General features: G+C 28.1%; 2 protein-coding genes and 1 pseudogene across 4 annotated transcripts; all 3 read right to left on the reverse strand.

The window, feature by feature from the left end:
* Positions 1-48: 48 nt before the first annotated feature.
* LOC103576953 (hyaluronidase-like protein) lies at positions 49-10,411 on the reverse strand. Of its 3 annotated transcripts, none has more exons than XM_008557409.3 (4): positions 9,937-10,411; positions 2,214-2,299; positions 1,909-2,133; positions 49-1,189 (listed from the first exon to the last, which is right to left on the reverse strand). In XM_008557409.3, exons 1-4 carry the CDS (start codon positions 9,944-9,946, stop codon positions 503-505), a joined length of 1,008 nt encoding a protein of 335 aa, XP_008555631.1. In that variant the 5' UTR covers positions 9,947-10,411; the 3' UTR covers positions 49-502. The 3 variants fall into 3 exon arrangements, with proteins under 3 accessions (XP_008555631.1, XP_053598869.1, XP_008555632.1); XM_053742894.1 differs by lacking the exon at positions 9,937-10,411 and adding an exon at positions 4,137-4,255; XM_008557410.3 differs by having other exon boundaries at positions 51-1,189; positions 9,994-10,407.
* A 2,883-nt stretch (positions 10,412-13,294) lies between these two features.
* LOC106694078 (hyaluronidase) lies at positions 13,295-15,657 on the reverse strand. Its single transcript, XM_014444184.2, has 5 exons — positions 15,511-15,657; positions 15,096-15,277; positions 14,046-14,469; positions 13,764-13,965; positions 13,295-13,593 (listed from the first exon to the last, which is right to left on the reverse strand). Exons 1-5 carry the CDS (start codon positions 15,567-15,569, stop codon positions 13,381-13,383), a joined length of 1,080 nt encoding a protein of 359 aa, XP_014299670.1. The 5' UTR covers positions 15,570-15,657; the 3' UTR covers positions 13,295-13,380.
* Positions 15,658-18,660: 3,003 nt separating this feature from the next.
* Positions 18,661-21,532, reverse strand: LOC103576975 (hyaluronidase-like; annotated as a pseudogene).
* Between the last annotated feature and the right edge of the window lie 210 nt (positions 21,533-21,742).

Raw genomic sequence — 21,742 nt, forward strand, 5'->3', positions numbered from 1 at the left:
AATTTTATTTATTTTGTTAGTTCATTTTGCAGATAAATTAACTTATATAAAAATAAAAAAAAAACTAATTGCTTAATATTTTTGCTAATTATTTTACATACATAATTTCTAATGAAAAGTATTAAAAAAAAAAAATTTATTACTATAAAAAGTTTTATTTTCAATTTTTGATTAAAATTTTTTTCTCTTTCATCCTTAAAAATGACAACAGTGTTCAATATAATAAAATCTATAAAAACGTAATTTAAAAAAAAACTTTAGTATTTTTCCCGCCAAAAATATTGGTTCATTATTTTCCTCATAATTAAATTCAACTTTCTGCCTAAAATATTGAGTTTACACAAAAACCCAAAGAAACATTTTTTGTAGACAATTAAATTTTCTATAAAAAAGTATTCATTAATTTTTGCTCTATCTCTAATATTTTAGCTGTAAAAACATAAATTTCAAAACTAAAATAAAAAAATTTTTACGGGTGCAAAAAAAAATTCTAAATTTCAAATTAAAAATCTTTTTTTTTAGTTTTGTCAACGAGAACATTGTCATGATAACTAATCTCTTGTCCAGCAACTGCTGGATGTAAGTAATGAGGCTCGACATCTATTTTTTCTTTAACATCTGAATCGAGAACTATCGAATGATGGGGACCAATATGATGATTATTGTGATGATGATCCTCAGTATCAGTATCGGAATCGGAATCGGCATCGGTGTCATGAGTTGCTTCAGTTTCTTCAGATTCCGTATGGTTTTCTTCAACGTCTATTTTCTGATGATGATGTTTGTGATGTTCATCTTGCCCGTATTTTTTAATTAACTCGCGCAATGTTTCCAAGTTCATGTTATCTTCTAATTTCGAAAATAGTTCTTTAGCATTCGTCTCATCGAGTTTTTTAGATTCTTTAAGATGTTTAAAGTACTGAATAAATCTTTCGTTGGCTTCGATCCCATCTTTAGTGACATTCTTAGACGAATTTAAGTTGGGGTTTAATAATAAATCTGGTGTCTCATGGACGTGATTAACGTTGTCGTCGATACTGTCATCTGTCAAAGTGTGCAGTAGTGTATTATAATCGGGCTTTATTTTCGATGTTTCCATGCATGAACTACATGAACAATTCGTAATTATTTGAACTTTTTTTAGCATCGTCGTTGGATTGTTATCCTCGTCTTTGCAGTCCAGTGTTACCTATCGACAATAAATTTATTTATTTTTGAATTTTTGAGGTAATTTCCTCTAATATGAGTACCCACATCACCATGTTTAAGAAAAAAATTTTTTTTTTTATTAAAATTTCTATTATTAATAATAAACTAATTGGTTCGGCATATTTGGTGGCATAGTATAATTTTTGAGACGATTTTCGGTTGTTTGAATACCCACATCAATATATTTGTAAACCAAAAAAAATCAGTCGAAATCATTAAAAAAAAAAAAATTTTCTTTTTGTTGCTCATTTTTTCGAAATGATAATGTGGTCTTATAGTAGACGTTGGGAGGAGTAAAATGAGTACCCACATCAATATATTCAAACCGGAAGTAATTAAGTTACAAATAATTAATTTTTTAAATAATTAAATTAATTAATGAACATATTTTTATAATATATTGTTGTGGGTACTGATTTTACGCGTAATAACACCCAGAAGTCTAACATTACAATCCTGTTGGTCAAAAAAATTTTCGCTGATCGAAAATTAAAAATTAATGATTTATAAACAATTAATTAATTAAAAAAAATAAGTGAACAACTTTATCGTAATATAACGTTGTGGGTACTCATTTTACGCAGAATCGCATCAGCTTGAATGCCATCAAGGTCATTTTTTTGTAAAAAATTATCTAGCCATAAAAAGTAGTTAAATATATGTAATAATTATCTATAGATAAGTTTTATTCGGACTTACAGTATGCCAAACACTGTCGAGTGGTTGACATGAGTCACAATAAGGTCTGATCAAGTCCCCAGGAGCCGAGGGTTCACTGTGAGGTACCATATAAGAAAAACAAGCTCCAACACAAACATTGTTGTCCAATTCCTGTGACGAGCACTGTGGCCACGTGACAACTTGTTTTATCGGCGTTGTCTTGCACCAACTATGTTTATCCGGGTATAATACAATATTATGTACCTTTAAAAAAATTTATTAAATTGTTTAATATAAAAGATAATTTCTAATATAAAAAAAAATACAAAAAAATTCTTTTTTACCTTATGTTCACGATGAGCTTGCAGTAATGTCAAATTTAATACAACAATTGCTACAATTGCTCTAATACTTGGTATCGATGTCATCTCTGCAAAAAAGAAATTTTTTCTAATTGTTATTAAAAAAAAAAAAATAATAATCAATAATTGAATATTTTGTTTAATTGATAATTTAAATAATTCTGTTGTGAAAGTCTTTATGTAATTCATATGTATAAGTATCTTTATAAAAAATAATTATGATTATTATATATTTTAATTTTTTTTTTATGAATGAAATGGAGCCGGTTCGAGTACCGGGACTTCCATTCGTGGTTCCAGTTCGACGACCGGTTGCAATTACGTCATCAGGACTCGAATGTACGTATAGAGAAAGGCGGGGCAATATGGCACGCACGGGACAGAATGCTACCAAATAAATAAATAATGATTTTTTTAATTTTAATAGAGATTTAAAAATTTTTAAGTTGTAACTTTTTTTTTAAATTAAACTCCGCGATATTTTTAATATTAATTAAATATTCAAAATATTTATTTTGAAACACTAATTAATTTTTTTTTGTAATATCCATAATTACCTCCATTAAATTTTAATGAATTTCTTGACTTGATTTTTAAAAAAAGTTTTCTAAATTCTGGATAAAGTTTAAAAAAGAAAATTTTTTGTTGCTAACATTTACAAAAAATTATTTTTATTGAAGAAAGTCGAAATTTTTACGACAAATAAGGATTAGAATTAAAAAAAAAATTAACTACGATTATTTTTTATTTTTATTTTGGTCACGAATCCAATCAAGTTGATACAAAACAAAGTTCTGAAATAAGACAATAGACGAGAAAAAAAAAAGAGAATTATTTTCACGAAGGAATGACAATTTTTAAGTTTTTCGTTTGTGGATGCTGAAATAAACAAGTTTGTTCAAACAAACCGCGGCAATTCCTGTCCACTCATGTGAAACTTGCTCGAATAAAAATAAGAAAAAAAAATATTAAATCACTCGTTAGTTTGATTTCTCAGCAGTTTGTTATTTCCAAGATTCGTTATTAAAAACAATTTATTGGAATTCCTTATACATAAATACTATATGTATTTTTTTAGTCACATTGTTTGTAAATACAAAAATCCAGAATATATATATATTCGAGGTTTCAAAATTTTTTTTTATTAATTTATTGAGTTGTTTTTTTTTAATTATTTTCAAAAAAAAATTCTTAGAAATGACTACCACTGTTTGGGACATCCGAGTTAATTTTGTATTCAACCACAAAATTATTTGCAGGTAGTAACTCACACGTTTTAACAGGGTGTTAAGATTACTATTTAAGATTAAAAAAAAATAAGGATTTAAGGATGTATTTTTTTTTTTACTAATTTATATTCATAGGTTTTTTCGCTATTCGTATGAATGTAAATTATTGACCAATAAATATTATTGAATTTTATGTGTCAAAAGTTCGAACAGACTGGATAAAAAAACTTTGTGTTCAGAAATATATCAAGAACTTAACATATTTGTTGCTAATAAAAAATATTCTTGAAGGTGATTTATTTAATTATTTGTTTTTATATTTCATGCACGCGCGGTAATTGATAAAAAAATTATTAGATGGTGTAGTCGCGATTTTATAATAAAGAGAGGTCTTATGGGCCAAATAAGCTCTTGGAAAATAGTAAGCAATTTTTAGATAATTTTTTTCAGTTTATTTATTTTATTTTCTTCACGATTGATTTTATGAAGAGTAAAAATAAATTAAATAATTTTGATTAATTAACACCCAAGTCACCGATACCGTGATAATTTTTAGCTGGAGAATATAATAAATGTATCGAGACTCAACTGGACGGCTTTCAATCCACATTCCCTTCAATCTCAAATACTGTTCGAGCCAGAAAATTCATCCAGTCTTTTTATTTATTATAATTACCTGACTAACATTATTCAGATTATTGTTTCGAGCAGAGATTCATTAAAGTATTCGATTTAAATTATTACTCGACAGTATCATCATTTTTTATTTTCCTTCCCATTCCACCTGCTCATTCAACTCCATTTCCTATGGTCATAATATTTATTAAATTATTTAAATAAAAATATAAATAAACAATAGAGTACAAAAAAATATATTTAATCTCAGTAAGATATTTTATATTTCGTTAGTTAAACGCCACTGATTAAATAACCAACAAATATATATTTAATTTTAAAAGTATCAATCCCACGATTAGTTATTTATTTCAATTTTTAATTACTCCATTTTTTACAAATTTAATAAATAAATTAATACGTAATTTACAATTAAAAATAATCAAGAACTCATTGAGTGCCTTATTTTTGTTTGAATTTTATTTCACATTAGTCCCAGAATAACAATTTAATCCATAAAAAATATATGTACATAAATATATACACATAAAAAAAATTCTCGATTGCCCTATGAAAATTTTTGTTTTACTCCATGATATAAAAAATTTATTCGGTCAAGTGAAAATTTTTTGCCTCAAGAAATCCTCTTTTTTTTGTATATATTTATATAATTATATATATATATTTATATTTAATTATCCCTGACTATGATTTTCCTGCATAAGAAAGTGATTCAATAAAAACCAGCCAAAACTATCAAAGGGTGCATACAAAAGTTGTCGACGTGTTAATGAGTTAAAATTTGCAGATGATCCAACGTCAAACATTTGAGAGATCTCTACACCCATAAAGGCTTCCTCGTGCTTGGTGTACTTTTCACAGTGGTGCTGACGAAAAAACAGTAAAAAACGAAGTGAAAATAAAAGAGGGATAAGATGTAGAGGCAGAGGTAGAAGAAGACCAAAAGAATAATGAAAATAAAAAGAATGAGAATAAATATCAGGTGTCTGGCCGTCCCTGAAACCACTGGTCAGAAGTCCAAAGCTCTTTGTTGCTGCGCCACCTTCTCTTCTCGCCTCTGGGCACTATGCATACCCGGACCTCCTCAGCATCAGTCCCGTTTTCTTTCATTTACTCATGTCGCCTTTTTAAATTCTAAGCTCGACAAAAAAAAAACTAATACATACCTACTAATCGGTTTTTTAAATTACCTCATATGCTTATTATTTTTCTCAAATATCGAATCTCAACTTTTACAAATTCTTTATTTATTTTCTCTCTGCTCAATCAACTGAAATTTTTTTTTTCAGTCCTAAAACTGCCATCTATCGTAAGCGTCATTAAGCACAGCCTTAAATTCGGAGCCCTCTATCGTCAGCGTCACTGTACTATCATAAAATGTTCGGTCTCATATTTATAATAAACATATTCCAGGTATAAATTGTAAACTAAAATTACCATATTTGCATTTTATGAATTTCTGTCTTGTATAATTAAATTATTACTAATTATTAAAATAATTACAAAAAATATAAGCGGTGATAGGAAGTAAATATTGGTTATGAAAATTAATATACAAAAATATATGTTGTGATACATCTCAATAATGGTATAGTGTCAGATTACATATGAATAAAAAATCATCAAAGCTGACAGTTGACATTAAATATTTTAGGTTATCTTTAATCATATATTTAAAATTATTTTTATATATTAATATCAAATAATTTATAGCTGAGAAATGTAACTAATAATTTTTGATTCAACTAAATCTTTCTGTATTTAATAAATAAGATTGAGAAAAAAAGAGGAGTATCATTACCTCAGTATTTAAATTAATTTTTTTCACGCCCTCTAGTGTAAGCGTCTCTAAGTAAATTTTTTTTATCGTGCCCTCTAGTGTAGGCGTCCTTAACTACCTAATAGAACATTTCGTCCTCGAATTTAAATCAAAATAAAAATTTCAAAAATTTGTTCTTGAAATAATAAAAATTTGTTTAAAAAAATAGAAAAATGCACAGTATGTTGATTTATAATGCGCAATAACTTGAAATATGTGGTTAACTCTACGTATATATATATATATATATATCGTAAGAGAAGTCTTGTAGCCTGGATCACCTTCGTTCAAGTCTTTTTCCCACTTTATAAGTCTACTCTTACTACATTTGTGTAACACGTTTAAACATTGCGGCTTCCTTTATATATCCACTGTCACTTCTATGCCTCCATCTTCTTCTTAAACCAATACGCGTATCATAATCCACGTGTGCATATATTTACTATATAAAGGTATTTTATTATAATTAGTATTCTTGTTTTTTTTTTTTTCCTAAGCTAGTTAAGTGAAGGGAAAGACATAAATATCTTACTTAGTACTGTGTAAACAATTTTTTATAAATAAAATGTATATTTATTTATTGAATTAACATTAAATTTTAAATAAAGTAATAAAATAATAATATACAATTAAATATCATAATTAAATAAAAAAAAAAAAAAAAATTTAATTCTAAGGTATCAGAAACTTAAATTTCGTGGGTAAACTAGTAGTAGCCTTGATACGGAAGACATCGAAAAAAAAATATAAAAATATTGCCGACGGGTCTTACAAGAGATGACCGAAAACAGGCTGGACGTGTGGCGCCATTTCACCTTTTTTTTTTATTCTCATTATTTTTTTATCCCTTTTTTTTATCCTTACACTCTACTCCCTCAACCTTATATTACCTCGTATTACTTATCTTCAAAAAAAAAAAAAAAAAATAAAATAAAATAAAAAAAAAAAAAAAATATGTATATATACATATAAATTTATAAAAGGTTTGAACCTGAGATACTTCTGATGACACTAATTTTCTACTTCCTCAACATTTGAATTCAAAAAAAATGTAACGCTTAAAAAAATTTTAAAGACTTGGGATACGTCTAAAACACGTTAAACGTGCGGCGCCATACATTTTTACTTTTTTTTTCTTTTTATAACCTTACAAACTCTTTCTTACTCACTCCACTCTCTTGTAACTCAGCACTATATTCTTTTGGTTTAGCTTACCGACAACGCCCCCACGTTATTTATTTTTTTTATTTTTTATTTGCTTTTGTTTCTCCACCTTACTAATTTCTCGAGCGCGTATAAAAAGACACTGGGATACCTGGATAACATTTTTTTTTTACCGGAAAAAGAGACAAAATTTTTTTTTTATCATTATTATTTATTTTTTTTTTTTTTTTTTAAATAATTTAAATTAGTCAAAAATATATTAAAACACGTCGTTAATTTTTTTAAGGACTATTATCATAAATCTTATTTTTTTCATGTTTTTGACGCCCGTACATATTTTTATGTAAAAAACGCATGCGCGCATTGAAACACTAATTGGTCTGTTAATTAAAAAAGAAAAAAATTGTTTGACCCCAAAACGGGAGTTTCTGTAACCTTTTAAATCGAAACGTAAATTCATTTATTTAGTTTTTGCCTCTACTGTTATTAAAACCTGATTTTTACACTGCATTGATTAAACGAGTCAATGCAGATAAAAGTTGCAATTTCTGAGCTCTGACGTTGTTTGTTTTCATTATTAAATTACAGGTTGGCTGTGCGGATTATTCTCGGGCCTCATATGTATTTAAATTAATTTATTAATTAATAATTCGGAGGTGGGGGAGGGGGGATAGAAGTGAGTAAAAAGCAAATGTGAAGCCTGTAATTTTACAAAGATCTACCGAGACACCAATCTCCAGGTTTCCATCACCCTTCGGGCATCGATAACGATCTAGATCGTGCGGCGCAACAAAAAAGCATTTGGCTGCTGCTCAAGAGATAGAATCAAGTCGCTGGACAGCATCCTCACACTTTGAGCCTCATAATTAACCGCGAGTATTGGATGCATTCGATTCAGATATGTGTTATTATATAGTTTTGGTTTTGTTGTTCCGTTAATGGAAATTTAAATTTTATATGCAGATGGTTTAGTTCCTTTAAAAATTAATTAAAAATTTCATTGAAATTTATGAGCCCTTTTATGGGTTTCTGGGTCGTAGTAATGAAAATAATAATTTTAGAAATGGAATTTTAATTTTTATAAATCTTTTGTTATTTGAATAAGAATTGGAGAGTTCTATTAATGGAATGTCATTCCAGTATTAGAATTTCTATTAATAAAGAATCTTGAACGCGGGATAAAAATATTTATAATTTTATTGAAGAAATGTGAATTTCTGTCTAAGCAAAATCTTTATTCTAGTAGATGTGAATAAAATTTTTTTTCAATGGATCTTATATTAATTTAACTAATGGAATATTCCATTAATATTAGTTCTTAATCTATTAATCGAAATCATAGTTCGATAAATACAAGTCATTATTCTATTAATGAAATTTTTGTGTTATTAGAAAATTATTGTTTTTACTAATAGAAATTTTCCATTAATGGAAAACTTTTCTCTGATAGAAATGCTAAAATAATTACATTTTTAATGTTATAATAGAAATTTAAATTCTATTGATAAAATGTTTTTAGTACAAATGGAATCTGTTAGTCCACTATTTGTAATTATAATATTCTATTATTGGATATCATTATTCAATTTAATTCTTATTTTATTGCAAAAGTCTATTGTCTATTAGTAAAAATTCTTTTTCGTAAATGGAATTTTTTTACTTTCATTAATAGATACTTTTAATTCTTTAATAGAAATGTTTATTTCGATAATAGAATTCTTTACTCCATTAATTGAAATTTTTGCTTCATTGACAGAATTTCTAATTCCATTAATGGGAATTCCTATTCCAATAAAAGAATTTTTAATTCCATTAATGAACATTCTTATTTTAATAATGGAATTCTTATTTCCATTAATGGAATTTCTAACTCCATTAATGAAAATTCTCATTCCAATAATGGAAATCTAAATTCCATTGATGAAAATGTTTACTCTATCAATCGAATTATTAATTCCATTAATGAAATTTGTTATTCTAATAAATGAATTTCCAATTCTATTAATGGAATTTTTTATTCAATTAAAGGAATACCCAATTCCATTAATGAAAATTCTTATTTGAATAATGGAATTCTTATTTCCATTAATGGAAATTTTCACTCCATCAACGGAATTCTTAATTTTATTATTAGAAATTCAAATTCCTATACCAGAATTCTTCAATCCTCTAATGGAAACTTTTCCTCTATTAATGGAATTTATTATTCTATTCATGAAAATTCCTATCCCATGAAATTCTTAATTCACTTATGAAAATCTTAATTCCATTAACGGTAAATCTTATTTCAATAACGGAACGCCTAATTCCATTACTGAAAATTTTTTTTCCAATAGAGATTATAATTCCATTAACAAAAACTCTATTTTAATGCGATTTTCCATTCCATTAATAGAGTTCTTAATCAAACATTAAACTTTAATTTTACTATCAAAATTTTTTACTATTCTGCAAAAATATTCCATTCCATTAATTGGAGTCTAATTTCCAGAAACTATTATCCAACTAATGGAATCCATATTTCATCAAAGTCTATCCTCTATCCCTCAACCAAAATCCTGAATCCTCTAATAAAAATTTTCATTCCATTAAAAAATTCCATTTCCCAAAGAAAACCCAAATCATCTAAAATCCCATCCACCATAAAAAATCTCAACCCATCAAAATACTTTCCAAACTCCGCTAATCAACACCATGGATCCTCTCCCACATCTTCTATCCACTTCTAATTAACATACTCTCTAATTATAATCCAAAATAAAATTCCCCAAAAAATAACAAAAAAATCCATGAATAAAAAATAAAAAATTTTCATATCCCACAGTATTATTTCCTCTTAAAATCTCCATGAACTCACCGTTTGCCATATTGTTACGCAAACAAATGATGATCAATATAAAACATGAGCACTTACTTGCACTTGAACACCAACGTAAAAAAAAATAAATAAATAAAATGAACTTTTAATAATTAATGAGGAGTAATCAGTCCACTGTCATATCACTCAGGTAATCATCAAGACACAGTACCAAAAATCAAGTAAATAATTTAAATAAAAAATGTAACTTTTGATAAACAAAAATGGTATACTGGGGAATATTGACGCCTGGGTGATAACGTAAGTGTGTAAGTGTCGTTTGAGATGGTAAAAGCAAATGGTTGTATAGAGAGTGTGTGATCGGCGAACCTGTGGCACGAAACTGTGCTGCCGATCTCTCTTTTCTGCCTGTTTCCACCTCCTCCTCTTGGAACCCACCACCTCCTTTTAGTTACTCGTTTACTTGCTGGTGTAGTGGGTATACGTTGGTTGGCTTACTCGGTTTGCTGACTGGATATGCTACTCCTTCTTCATCATCATCTTCTTCATCTTCCTCTTCCTTCTCCTCCTCTTCCAGCACCTTGTTTTCCTCCTCTTATTTTCTTATGTTTATTCTTATTCTTATTCTTAGTTAAAGTATCAGGCTTAGCCTTTTGTACCTCAGTACCGATAGCTTTTTAGTATCCTCAGCTCTCGGCTCGGTCTGTTTGCGCTCTACTCGTATCCAATACAAGAGAAACCGAGAGGAGCAAGATATTTTATTTCCTCTTACTCTATACTACTCTTCTCGTTTACTCATTTCTTACTGTACAGCATCCTCACGATGTAACACCAGGCATCACTTGGAAAAGAGAGAGAGAAAGAGAGAGACAGAGATCCAGAAGAAGGTTAAGAGAAAGAGTGAGTGTATATGGTATAAACGAGAAGCTTTGGACTACCATCTACATCGTGCAATGTAAAAAACGTAACATCGCTTCGGGCCTTACACCTCGAACCAGTAAAACTTGTCGTGTTACTGCATCAAGTTAAATTGTGCGGTACCAAGTTTACTTGTCATCAATATTAACTAAATCAGATACACAATTTTTGAAATATTATGAGTACTGAGACCGTGTAAACAAGATTACAAAAGATTTTGACATGTGGAACTTTTAAACTTGAGACAGATTAGAACTTTGACTGAAATTTTTGTAATTTTTATAGTAAAAAAAAGTTTATCTAAGACTTCATATGAGTGAATTTTGAGGCAAAGAACAATGATTTCATTACATTGTAGACTCGTTCCGAAAAAGTTACCACTAAAACCAATAGCCCCATAAGGATAAAAAAAAGTTTTAAGTGGTTTTTGAAATTTTTCGAAACGATGGTGAAATCTAGTAAAAATACTTTTGATAATGTTCTGTTTTAAATTCAAAATTCGCCCATATAAAGTCCTAAATAACCTTTTTTTTCTACTACCAAAATTATAAAAGTTCAAAAAAAGTTCCACTCGAAGTTCTAATCTGTTTCAAGTTTAGAAGCTCCACATGTCGAACTTTTTTGTAATCTTTTTGGAACGAAATTTTTTTACACAAGAGATTGCACGTTTAAACTTTTATAGAGGATATTTTGGTTTTTTTTTTATAAATAATATTTGTATAAATAAATAACAATTGGGAGGGTTGATAGCAGTGGGTTGAAGGGTTCAAAAATACTTGGGCCGTATAATTAAACGACTGTCCCAGTGGTTAAATAGACAACTATATTTATCTGTATTCGCGTATTTTATTTATTTATTTACAACAATTATATTTTAGTATAAATGTATATATGTCTGTTACGATGCGAGATATTGTTTATTAATAGCGCAGTAACTAAATAAATAATTATTAAATATTATTAAGAATGTGTGACGTTAAAGAGGTTCAGGACATAACTAAACAGTCGAGTGTGTAATAATGTTTGAAGACCAGCTAAAATAATGCCCACGAGTATTTAATAACTGGTTAATTTTAAAATTATCGGTACTAGTAAATAAACACTTTGTTTATTATATTTAAATATATTTGTATGATAAAATAAATAGTTTTATTAGTATGGATATTTAATAAATAAATAAATTATTTTATTTTATCGGAATAAATCAACAAAGATTACAAACACGCGGTCAGCAAGTTTGTTGCCTTGTATCTAAACGTTTGTCAACCGATCGGACACGCTCACAATTTATTCCGTTAATATTTTAATGTTTATTATATTCTAAGCAATTTGAATCCTTAAACTTAATCTTAGAGATCCAGATTTATAAATTATATTGACAATTTTAAATATTATTTTATTTTCAATCATCGCTGCCTTCTGATCGGATATTTAGAGGAAGGGGCCAGGGGTAAAATAGGCTATCGGATTAAAATGGATCGCTTGAAATTTTTTTTAAATTACGAAGCACAATGGACATGGGGCAAATTTGGTCTGCAAATCTGCAATTTTCAATAAATTTTTTAATCAGCTCGATTATCATATAACTATTTAACAATAATTCTTGTTCTCATAAATTTTTCTATTAATCCCTCGATTATTTTGACATTAAAAAATATCTAGCATGTCCATTTTGCCCCTTTCACCTCAGTTCAAATCTAATAAAAAAAAAGTCGATTAATCTGCTCCCTGCATAATTTGATAAAAAAAAAAAAAAAACAAAATATCAAACATTATATACTTTGATCAATAACTGGATCAAATTATTCACCCATAATCATTCCGCTAAAAAATAGGTATCGGTTATAATTTAATTATACACTTCTATGCTCTATAGTGTAACCGAAAACTACTTAAACTATTACGAGCAAAAAAAGGCAATTGCCGGTTTGCCGTATAAATGAAGGTCGAATAGCTTTAGGCAATCTTGCAAACTCGGTAGCAAAATGAATTTTCTCGTCGATTGGGAAACATTCCCAGAAGAGTATGGAACCTGGCGCCTAATGCGGGCCTGCTCAAGCTTTTTTTTGCTTCTCCATAATAAATATGTGAAGGTATTGAGGTAACACACATGTAAATATACGCGTGGCAACGTATTTGTATACACAACTTATTATCTTTTCGGTTTCTTTCTTAACGTGCGAGCTGCCTAGTCATCTATATATATATATATATATATATATATATATATATACATACATTTTTTTTTTAATATTATCCCTCTCACTTGCTACCGATTGTTAGCTCTTATAACTCGTGCTCACTCTTTAAAAAAGACCCTCGACTCCTTTAATTGCTACGTAGTAAATTATATTTCTTTACCTGTAACCCGTGGATAGAAAGAAAGAGAAGAAGAGAAAATAAATAAAACAAAGAATTGTTATGCGGCGTGTAATCAAAATGTATAATTTTCATTATATGCAAGAGAGGAATAAAAAAAAATTGTATATATTTTGTACATTCAGGTGATTTAAAGTCTGTTATTATTTTTATTAAATTGCTGTGGGTTGGATTTAATAATTTGAATTAAGAAATATCGATGTCATTGTCGTCGGTTGTTGAGGATCCACGTGACGCAATGGCTTGTATTTCTTTGACAGCTGGTCCGAGAACGTCATTTAAATATTTTTCAAATTTAAGACATTTTTCTTTGCTGTCAAAGTCTTGGGAGCTGCCCCAAATTATGTGACCGTCAGCGCCATTTTTTAACATCGTTTTGAAACTGCTTCGAATGTCTTCCTGTAATCATTTTTTTCTTTTATGAATTTTGAGAAAAATAGAAATTTTACAAGGAAACTACAATTGAAGAATCGATCAATCGATTTATGGGATTTAGTGTCTGTTTAGTCGAAATTTTATTTATCGGCTAAATTTGGTAAATTTAGAAATTTGGATAATTTGTTTTTTACCTTATTTAGATATATATCACGCTCGTCTTGAAATTTGAACCAAAAATATGGAATGATTGGTCGATTTGAAAATTTCTTATTTAATCTTACGGCTTCGTGTAATCGGCCAGCGATCAATCCTAATCGTTCATCGGTTGATAATGAATAGCGTAGATAAAATGATGGCAATAACACATTTTCTAATTTCCATAGCCATGACAATCTATGAAAATATTGTTGAATAAGTAAAAAAAAAAAAAGTTGTTTTTAAAGAATAATTTTTTTACTTATGGAATAAATTACTTGTCATTTTCTTTGAGTACTTGGGGATCGCACGAAGCGCTCGGTTGATTTGGCGTTAAATTGAAACAGTAAGGATACGCATAGTAACTCCAGTGAGCGTGCGGACGTAATTTTTTGGCCAATTTAATTGTTTCCGCCATGAATAATTGCCCAGCACTTTCGAATGACTTAACAGCCCGTTGTTTTATTGAACTTTTATTCCAAAATGGGTGTCGGTCATTTTCCAGTTTTATTGACAAGTCGCGATAGGGCGCGAGTGACGCCCAATTTTGACGGAATATCGGTCTCCAACTTTCAAAATCGATTACACCAAGTCCAGAAAAATTTTCATCAACTTGCTCTTCAAGGTGGGTCGTAAATAAATCCAAGTGACTCTGTAAATTACCTTCTTGTGGTACTCCACCATTTCTTCGAGTTATTGTACCTTGAAAAAAAAATATTTTTGACCCTTATAATAATTGCGTAACATTCAAAACGCTGAAACGTTGCTTGCTATTTTTATATCGAAATCAAAATTAAATTCAAGGCATTAATCCTTTAGTTTAAATAGATTTTGAAAATGTTTATGTCAAATGATATTATGGGATACTGCAGGTTGAAAAATAAATTAGTGAAAAAATTATCAGATTCAATTTTTTGCTTCATCTTTTAAAATAAATTTTTAAAACCTATTGCAGGAACTTAATCAAATTGTTTTTTTAATTAATATCCTAAAGTTTGACTAAAATTTCTAGGGCAGGTAAAAAAAATACATTTGGAACATGCCCGCAGAAAATTCCTAAATTCTAATTTCGTTCGTGAGGAAATTTGAATTTTTCACTTCACCTCCAAATATTAATTGTTAAAAAAGTACTCCAGCCCTTTGATCATTTTTTTTTTAATTGTAGCCAAGTCTAAATAAAATTCTATACACCCGCATTACTCTTTCTTGAAAAACTTTCCATGTTTTAATTTCAAGTTTCCACAACTTGTTAAAATGAATTTCCGCACATTTAATTCTACTAATAAACTTAAATTAAATTATTACTCTCAGCCAAAATAGTCACTTACCATTATGATTTTTAATCAACGCCGGAAACATTCCAGGGTCATAGAGTATGACAATTTTTTCCCCCCGAAATTTATCATTTTCATTCTGATAAATTCCAAATTTATTTAAATCATTCATATATATCCCATACTTCTGACACATAAAAGTCGGTACATTCCAGTAAACTTGATAATTACGTACTCTGTAGAGACAAAAATTATAAAAATTTCACTTTCAAATCCACTTAAATAAAAACTCTTCTATTTTATCTTCTCTCCAAAATTATCAACTACTCAAATGGCAAAAAATAAATTGATAAATAAATTTTAGGTCATCAATCTTTCAGCGTAATTTTTTTTTTCAAATTTATCAGCATCAATATCAATATCAATTATCATTATTATTAATAAAATGAATCTATAAAAATTATCTTACTTGAAGCAGTCAGCATTAGCATTGATAATAATAATAAAAATAAATAATATATAAAACATATTAGTAAATAAATAAATATCTATTAGATTTAATTTTAATGAATTTTCCAGCTCAACTGAAGTTAATGTCTTGCATACCAGGGTATTTATTATACTCACTATTTTTCCCCACCTCACTAATGTCCTCGCTTGCCTACACTCGTACACTATAATAATAATTATATATAAACAACAACAATAATAATAATCAAATATTTTCATTTCATCAGAATCGAAAATTTACAAATTCTCGTTTCCGCACCCGGGCGTTAACTGAATTAGTTTTAATATTTTTTTTTTTAATATGTATCTATACACATATATGGTATTTGAATTTGTACATTCAGCGACAGGATATAGATACGGGCTCATTGACGCGGTAAATGAAGTCACGGAAAAAGTATTATAGTAATGATGAGGTCGAGTCAAGGATTATTATTATAACTTTTTTTTTTTTTTTTTATTGTAATAACAATAGTAATCTGTGAATCTGCAGGTGTTTAATTTTCCCACTTTTTGTTAGATTTTATTATCCGGTTGTACACACGCGTGATAAATTATTCATTATAATGTGTTGACATTACAGGCTATAAATTTAAAAGAAGTCATGTTTATTTTTATTGTCTCTAATTTACAATGTAATTTTTCAGATTACGATTTTTATTTTATTTATTTTTTTTTTTTTTCCAAAAAATTTTTTTTCTTTTTTTTAATTGAATTTTTTTTTGACAGAAAATTTTTATCAATTTTTATATGAATAAATTATTGTAATTGCATAATTAATTGTTATTTTATTTACAAAAAAAAAAAAAAAGGAAAAAAAAAAATTTTTATGAAAAAGAAAAAAATAAAATTTTTATACATATAAAATATGTCTAAAAAAAATATAGTAATTAAAAAAAAAATTAATAAGTGAATTAATAAAAAATTATTTTAATTAAATAAAATTTAATTTTACAAATTTTTTAAGACTGACTAAAAAAAATTAAAATAATAAAGGATAATATATTTAACTAGAGCAATTGTCATGTTTATCAAATGTATTTAAAATTGAGAAAATAGTAACAAAAAAAAAAAAAATTTGTTTTTTTTAGAACCAGTTTTATTCTTATCATAAGAATGACATTAAAAAATAAATTAAAATAATAATAAGGAGACCTTGCAAGTTGGTATTACAAACTTACGAAGGTCTTGAGTACCTTTGCAACAATAATATATAAAGCAAACGATAAGGTTTTTAAATATATGACCTCAAACATGAACGTTAAATGTATCTAATAAAATTTATCCACGAGCTTTTGCATTGTTATGCTAATTATTACTTGTTAATTGATTAATATTCAGTATAACAATTATAGTTTATGCAAAAAAAAATTTTATATGGACTTTTCTATTAACTACGTAGGTAATATGGTAATTATATCAACCATTTCTCCATAAAAATATTTGAAATGTTTATTTTTAAGGTATGAAAATTATTATTTTTATATCAAAGTCAATTTACAGAAAAATTTTAGCGATAAATTATTTAAGGATGAAAATTATCTGAAAATTTCAGGTAGCGGCCAATATTTTATTTTTTAAAAAATTATACTACACAGAAAAGACAGATATCTTAGCACAAAAAATTTATACTCACATCAAGAAAATTTTTACTTGTCCCAAGAAAGTTATTCCATTTGACGGAAAAAAGTAATCGGTAGCAGCTACTGATTGGAAATCGGTAGCCGCTGCTGATTATATTTCGGTAGCCGCTACCGATTATTTTTTTACATTATAAATATGAAATAAAAATTTCCTTAGAAAGAGAAAAAAAATACTTGCTCCAAGAAGTTCATTCTAGTCTTAAGAAATTTTTATGTCTTAAATCTATAATGAAAAATATTTCTTGCGCCGAGAAATCTTTTTTTTATCTGTGTACTGCCCATACAAAGTTTGGAAATCGGCCCTGTATCGGGACATTACCGGGCCAAGAATTTCGATTAATGGCTCAGCAATGGCAATTTTTATTGGCCGATAAACGGCTTATAGTCAGAATGATAACCTCGGGCCATTAATGGCGCTCGACTATCGGCCGATTAATGGCAGCCATCAATCAGCCAAGCAAACGAATAAATTAAATTTAAAAACAATTTCTTTTTTTAATTTCTTAATAGAATTCATAATCATTAACGTTTAAACTATTCAAGTGGAGTAAATGATGTGAAAAAAACTTGGTGAAAATTCTGCTAGGCTCTGGGCGCGAACTGCCGTCCTTCTGATTCCTGGGTTTGAACGCTGGCTACTGGACAACCTGCTAATGTTGAACTGATACTTTTAAATGATCTACTTGTTCATTTTACTACAACTTCTCGGTTTTATGAAATGTAAAGAGCAATTTTATTAATATTATCGATTATTTAAAACAAAAATAATTTCGTACTATTTTTATTATAATTAATAATTTTTTAAAAATAAAACTTACTACATTTAATTGATTATTTATTAAGAACCCAATGGAATTATTTTGCTCTACCACCATTATTAAAAATGACATTTACTTTTAAAATATATGTCTTATTTTTTAATTAAATTAATTTTTATAAGTTAAGTTATAAAATTGCGGTTGTTGATTGCAAATAATAACGAATTAAAAAATATTTTAATGGTTACTTGTAAATAATTTTAATCGGAGAATTAAACTATTTATTAATTAAGACTTAGTTTAATTAAAAAACAAGTATTAATTAAATAAAACTGTCATAATTAGTTATTTGAATAATTAATAATTGATAAGTATATTTTTTCATTTAACAAGAATCAATCATGGGCCACTAATTCACAAAATAATGGCCCAACGTTACAAACCGATCATCGGCCAGTCATAAGTAACCATTCATTGGCCAGCCATCGGCAGCGTCGTATGACTGTCGTTTCCGGTACGGGAAGTCATATTTCGATATGAAACCAGTAATACCATAACATATACACCCAAAAATTTAAATAAAAATTCACCTCGAATTGACTACGCTATCTTGATGAAAAATTAATCAACTGCTCGTAATTAACCAGGTTTGGGCCATTACTAATTGCCAATGCTTGGCCGAGCGACTGCAGTCAGACATCGGCCAACCTACGGCATTTTTTCCATTAACGGCAACTTTGTATGGGTGAGCAAAAATGAACGAAGATTGATAATTATTAGAGGTGTCGTTTTTTGACGTGACCCAGGTGATACGCTAGTTTTATTTCCTCAACAGATGGACCGAGAGTATTGTTTAGATATTTTTTGAATTTGAGACACTTTTTTCTGCTATCAAAATTTTGGGAGCTGCCCCAGATTATATGACCATCAGCGCCATTTTTCATCATTGTGTTGAAAATACTCCGAAGGTCTTTCTGTAATGATTCAAGAGATTTTGTATATTTCGGACAACAATTCGGATTTAATAAAATATATTTGATTTGACGATTTTTCAAATTATTAAAAGTGCAATTTACTGCCTAAAACATGAATAAATTGAATAGAATTGAAATTCATAATTCGATACATCGATTAGATATTTGATGAATCGTATCGACTATTTTTTTTCTTACCTTCTTCAAATAAATGCTTTTCTGATCATGAAATTTGAATGAAAAATAAGGTAATAATAGACGCTTTGGAAATTTTTTATTCAGTCTCGTGGCTTCAGCCAATCGTTTAGTGATTAATTCTAATCGTTCGGTACTCGATAATGAATTACGTAAATAAATTGATGGTAATAAGGCATCTTCCAATTTCCACAGCCATGATAATCTAAGAAAATATTATTCAATGAATGAATTTTTTCGATTTTGCATTTTTAAATTAATTACTTGTCATTTTCTTTGAGTACTTGGGGATCGCACGAAGCGCTCGGTTGATTTAGCGTTAAATTGAAACAGTAAGGATACGCATAGTAACTCCAGTGAGCGTGCGGACGTAATTTTTTGGCCAATTTAATTGTTTCCGCCATGAATAATTGCCCAGCACTTTCGAATGACTTAACAGCCCGTTGTTTTATTGAACTTTTATTCCAAAATGGGTGTCGGTCATTTTCCAGTTTTATTGACAAGTCGCGATAGGGCGCGAGTGACGCCCAATTTTGACGGAATATCGGTCTCCAACTTTCAAAATCGATTACACCAAGTCCAGAAAAATTTTCATCAACTTGCTCTTCAAGGTGGGTCGTAAATAAATCCAAGTGACTCTGTAAATTACCTTCTTGTGGTACTCCACCATTTCTTCGAGTTATTGTACCTTGAAAAAAAAATATTTTTGACCCTTATAATGATTGCGTAACATTCAAAACGCTGAAACGTTGCTTGCTATTTTTATATCGAAATCAAAATTAGATTCGAGGCATTAATCCTCTAGTTTAAATAGATTTTGAAAATGTTTATGTCAAATGATATTATGGGATACTGTAGGTTGAAAAATAAATTAGTGAAAAAATTATTAGATTCAATTTTTTGCTTTATCTCTTAAAATAAATTTTTGAAACCTATTGCAGGAACTTAATCAAATTGTTTTTTGAATTAATATCCTTAAGTTTGACTAAAATTTCTAGGGTAGGTAAAAAAAATACATTTGGAACATGTCCGCAGAAAATTCATAAATTCTAATTTCGTTCGTGAGGAAATTTGAATTTTTCACTTCACCTCCAAATATTAAGTTTTAAAAAAGTACTCCAGCCCTTTGATCATTTTTTTTTTAATTGTAGCCAAGTCTAAATAAAATTCTACCCACCCGCATTATTCTTTCTTGAAAAACTTTCCATGTTTTAATTTCAAGTTTCCACAACTTGTTAAAATAAATTTCCGCTCATTTAATTCTACTAATGAACTTAAATTAAATCATTACTCTTAGCCAAAATAGTTACTTACCATTATGATTTTTAATCAACGCCGGAAACATTCCAGGGTCATAGAGTATGACAATTTTTTCTCCCCGGAATTTATCATTTTCATTCTGATAAATTCCAAATTTATTTAAATCATTCATATATATTCCATACTTTTGACACATAAAAGTCGGTACATTCCAGTAAACTTGATAATTACGTACTCTGTAGAGACAAAAATTTTCAGATAAAAAAAAAATAGAAATTTCTAGTTAAAGAAAAGTTCAAAAAACTAATTAAATTTTTTTTTTTTTTTTTTTCTTCAAATTTATTAGCATTCATAATGAATGGCAAAATATTAAATATCGTTCGATAACTTACTTCAAATATGTAGCGTCGTTATCAATAACTCTTAGTAAAATTATTAAAATATATAACATATCTAATAAATGAAGGAATAAATAATCTTTTATATATTTTATTTTTATGAATTTTTCAAATTAACTGAGGTTCTTATATAATTAAGTATTAATTACTTGGGTATTTGTTCTACTTATTTTTTCCCTACTTATATATTTTTTTAGATTATATTTGTTCATTAATGATCAATTAAATAATCATAAAAATTATTATAATAATAGAAATTATAATGACAGTACACTGAAAAAAATAACTAGGTAGTGCAACATGAACCAGTCTATGTGAGTCACCATGAAAAAATCATGTTGGGGCAACATGATATCCCTGTTTAAAAATATTGATTGAAAAAAATTAAAAATGATGAAATTCGTATTCTTTTCAACTATTTCAATTCTTTTGTTTAGTACATGTAGATGTACAGTTTGCATGGAGTAATCGCATCTCAATCCTTTCAATTAGTATTTTTAACCAGAGATTTCATATGTAATAATATAACATTCATTTTGCACCAATATGAAAAAATTATATAATGTTACTACAACATGAAAATTCATGCTTTCTCAATATGATTTTTTCATATTGTTGCAACGTGAATGTCATGTTACTGGAGCATGAAAAATCATATTGCTCCAACATGATTGTAATGTTACCAAAACATGAATTTTCATGTTGTAGTGACATTACATGATTTTTTATGATGACCTACCTAGACTGATCCATGTTACACCACTTAGTTATTTTTTTCCATGAAATAGAAATCTCGGTTGTATTTGAAAAATTATTTTATTACGCTGTAATTTTTGAAAATTTATATATAAATTATGTTAATTGTCTTCCTGACCTTAGGGATGAAATGTTACGATTTCAGATCGGGGTGAAATTTACCGAGTCAAAAGCGAGAGCTGAAATCACCCGATCTCAAATCTTGTT

Source organism: Microplitis demolitor, chromosome 2, assembly GCF_026212275.2.
Source record: "Microplitis demolitor isolate Queensland-Clemson2020A chromosome 2, iyMicDemo2.1a, whole genome shotgun sequence".
In the NCBI taxonomy this organism is placed as follows: Eukaryota; Metazoa; Arthropoda; class Insecta; order Hymenoptera; family Braconidae; genus Microplitis; species Microplitis demolitor.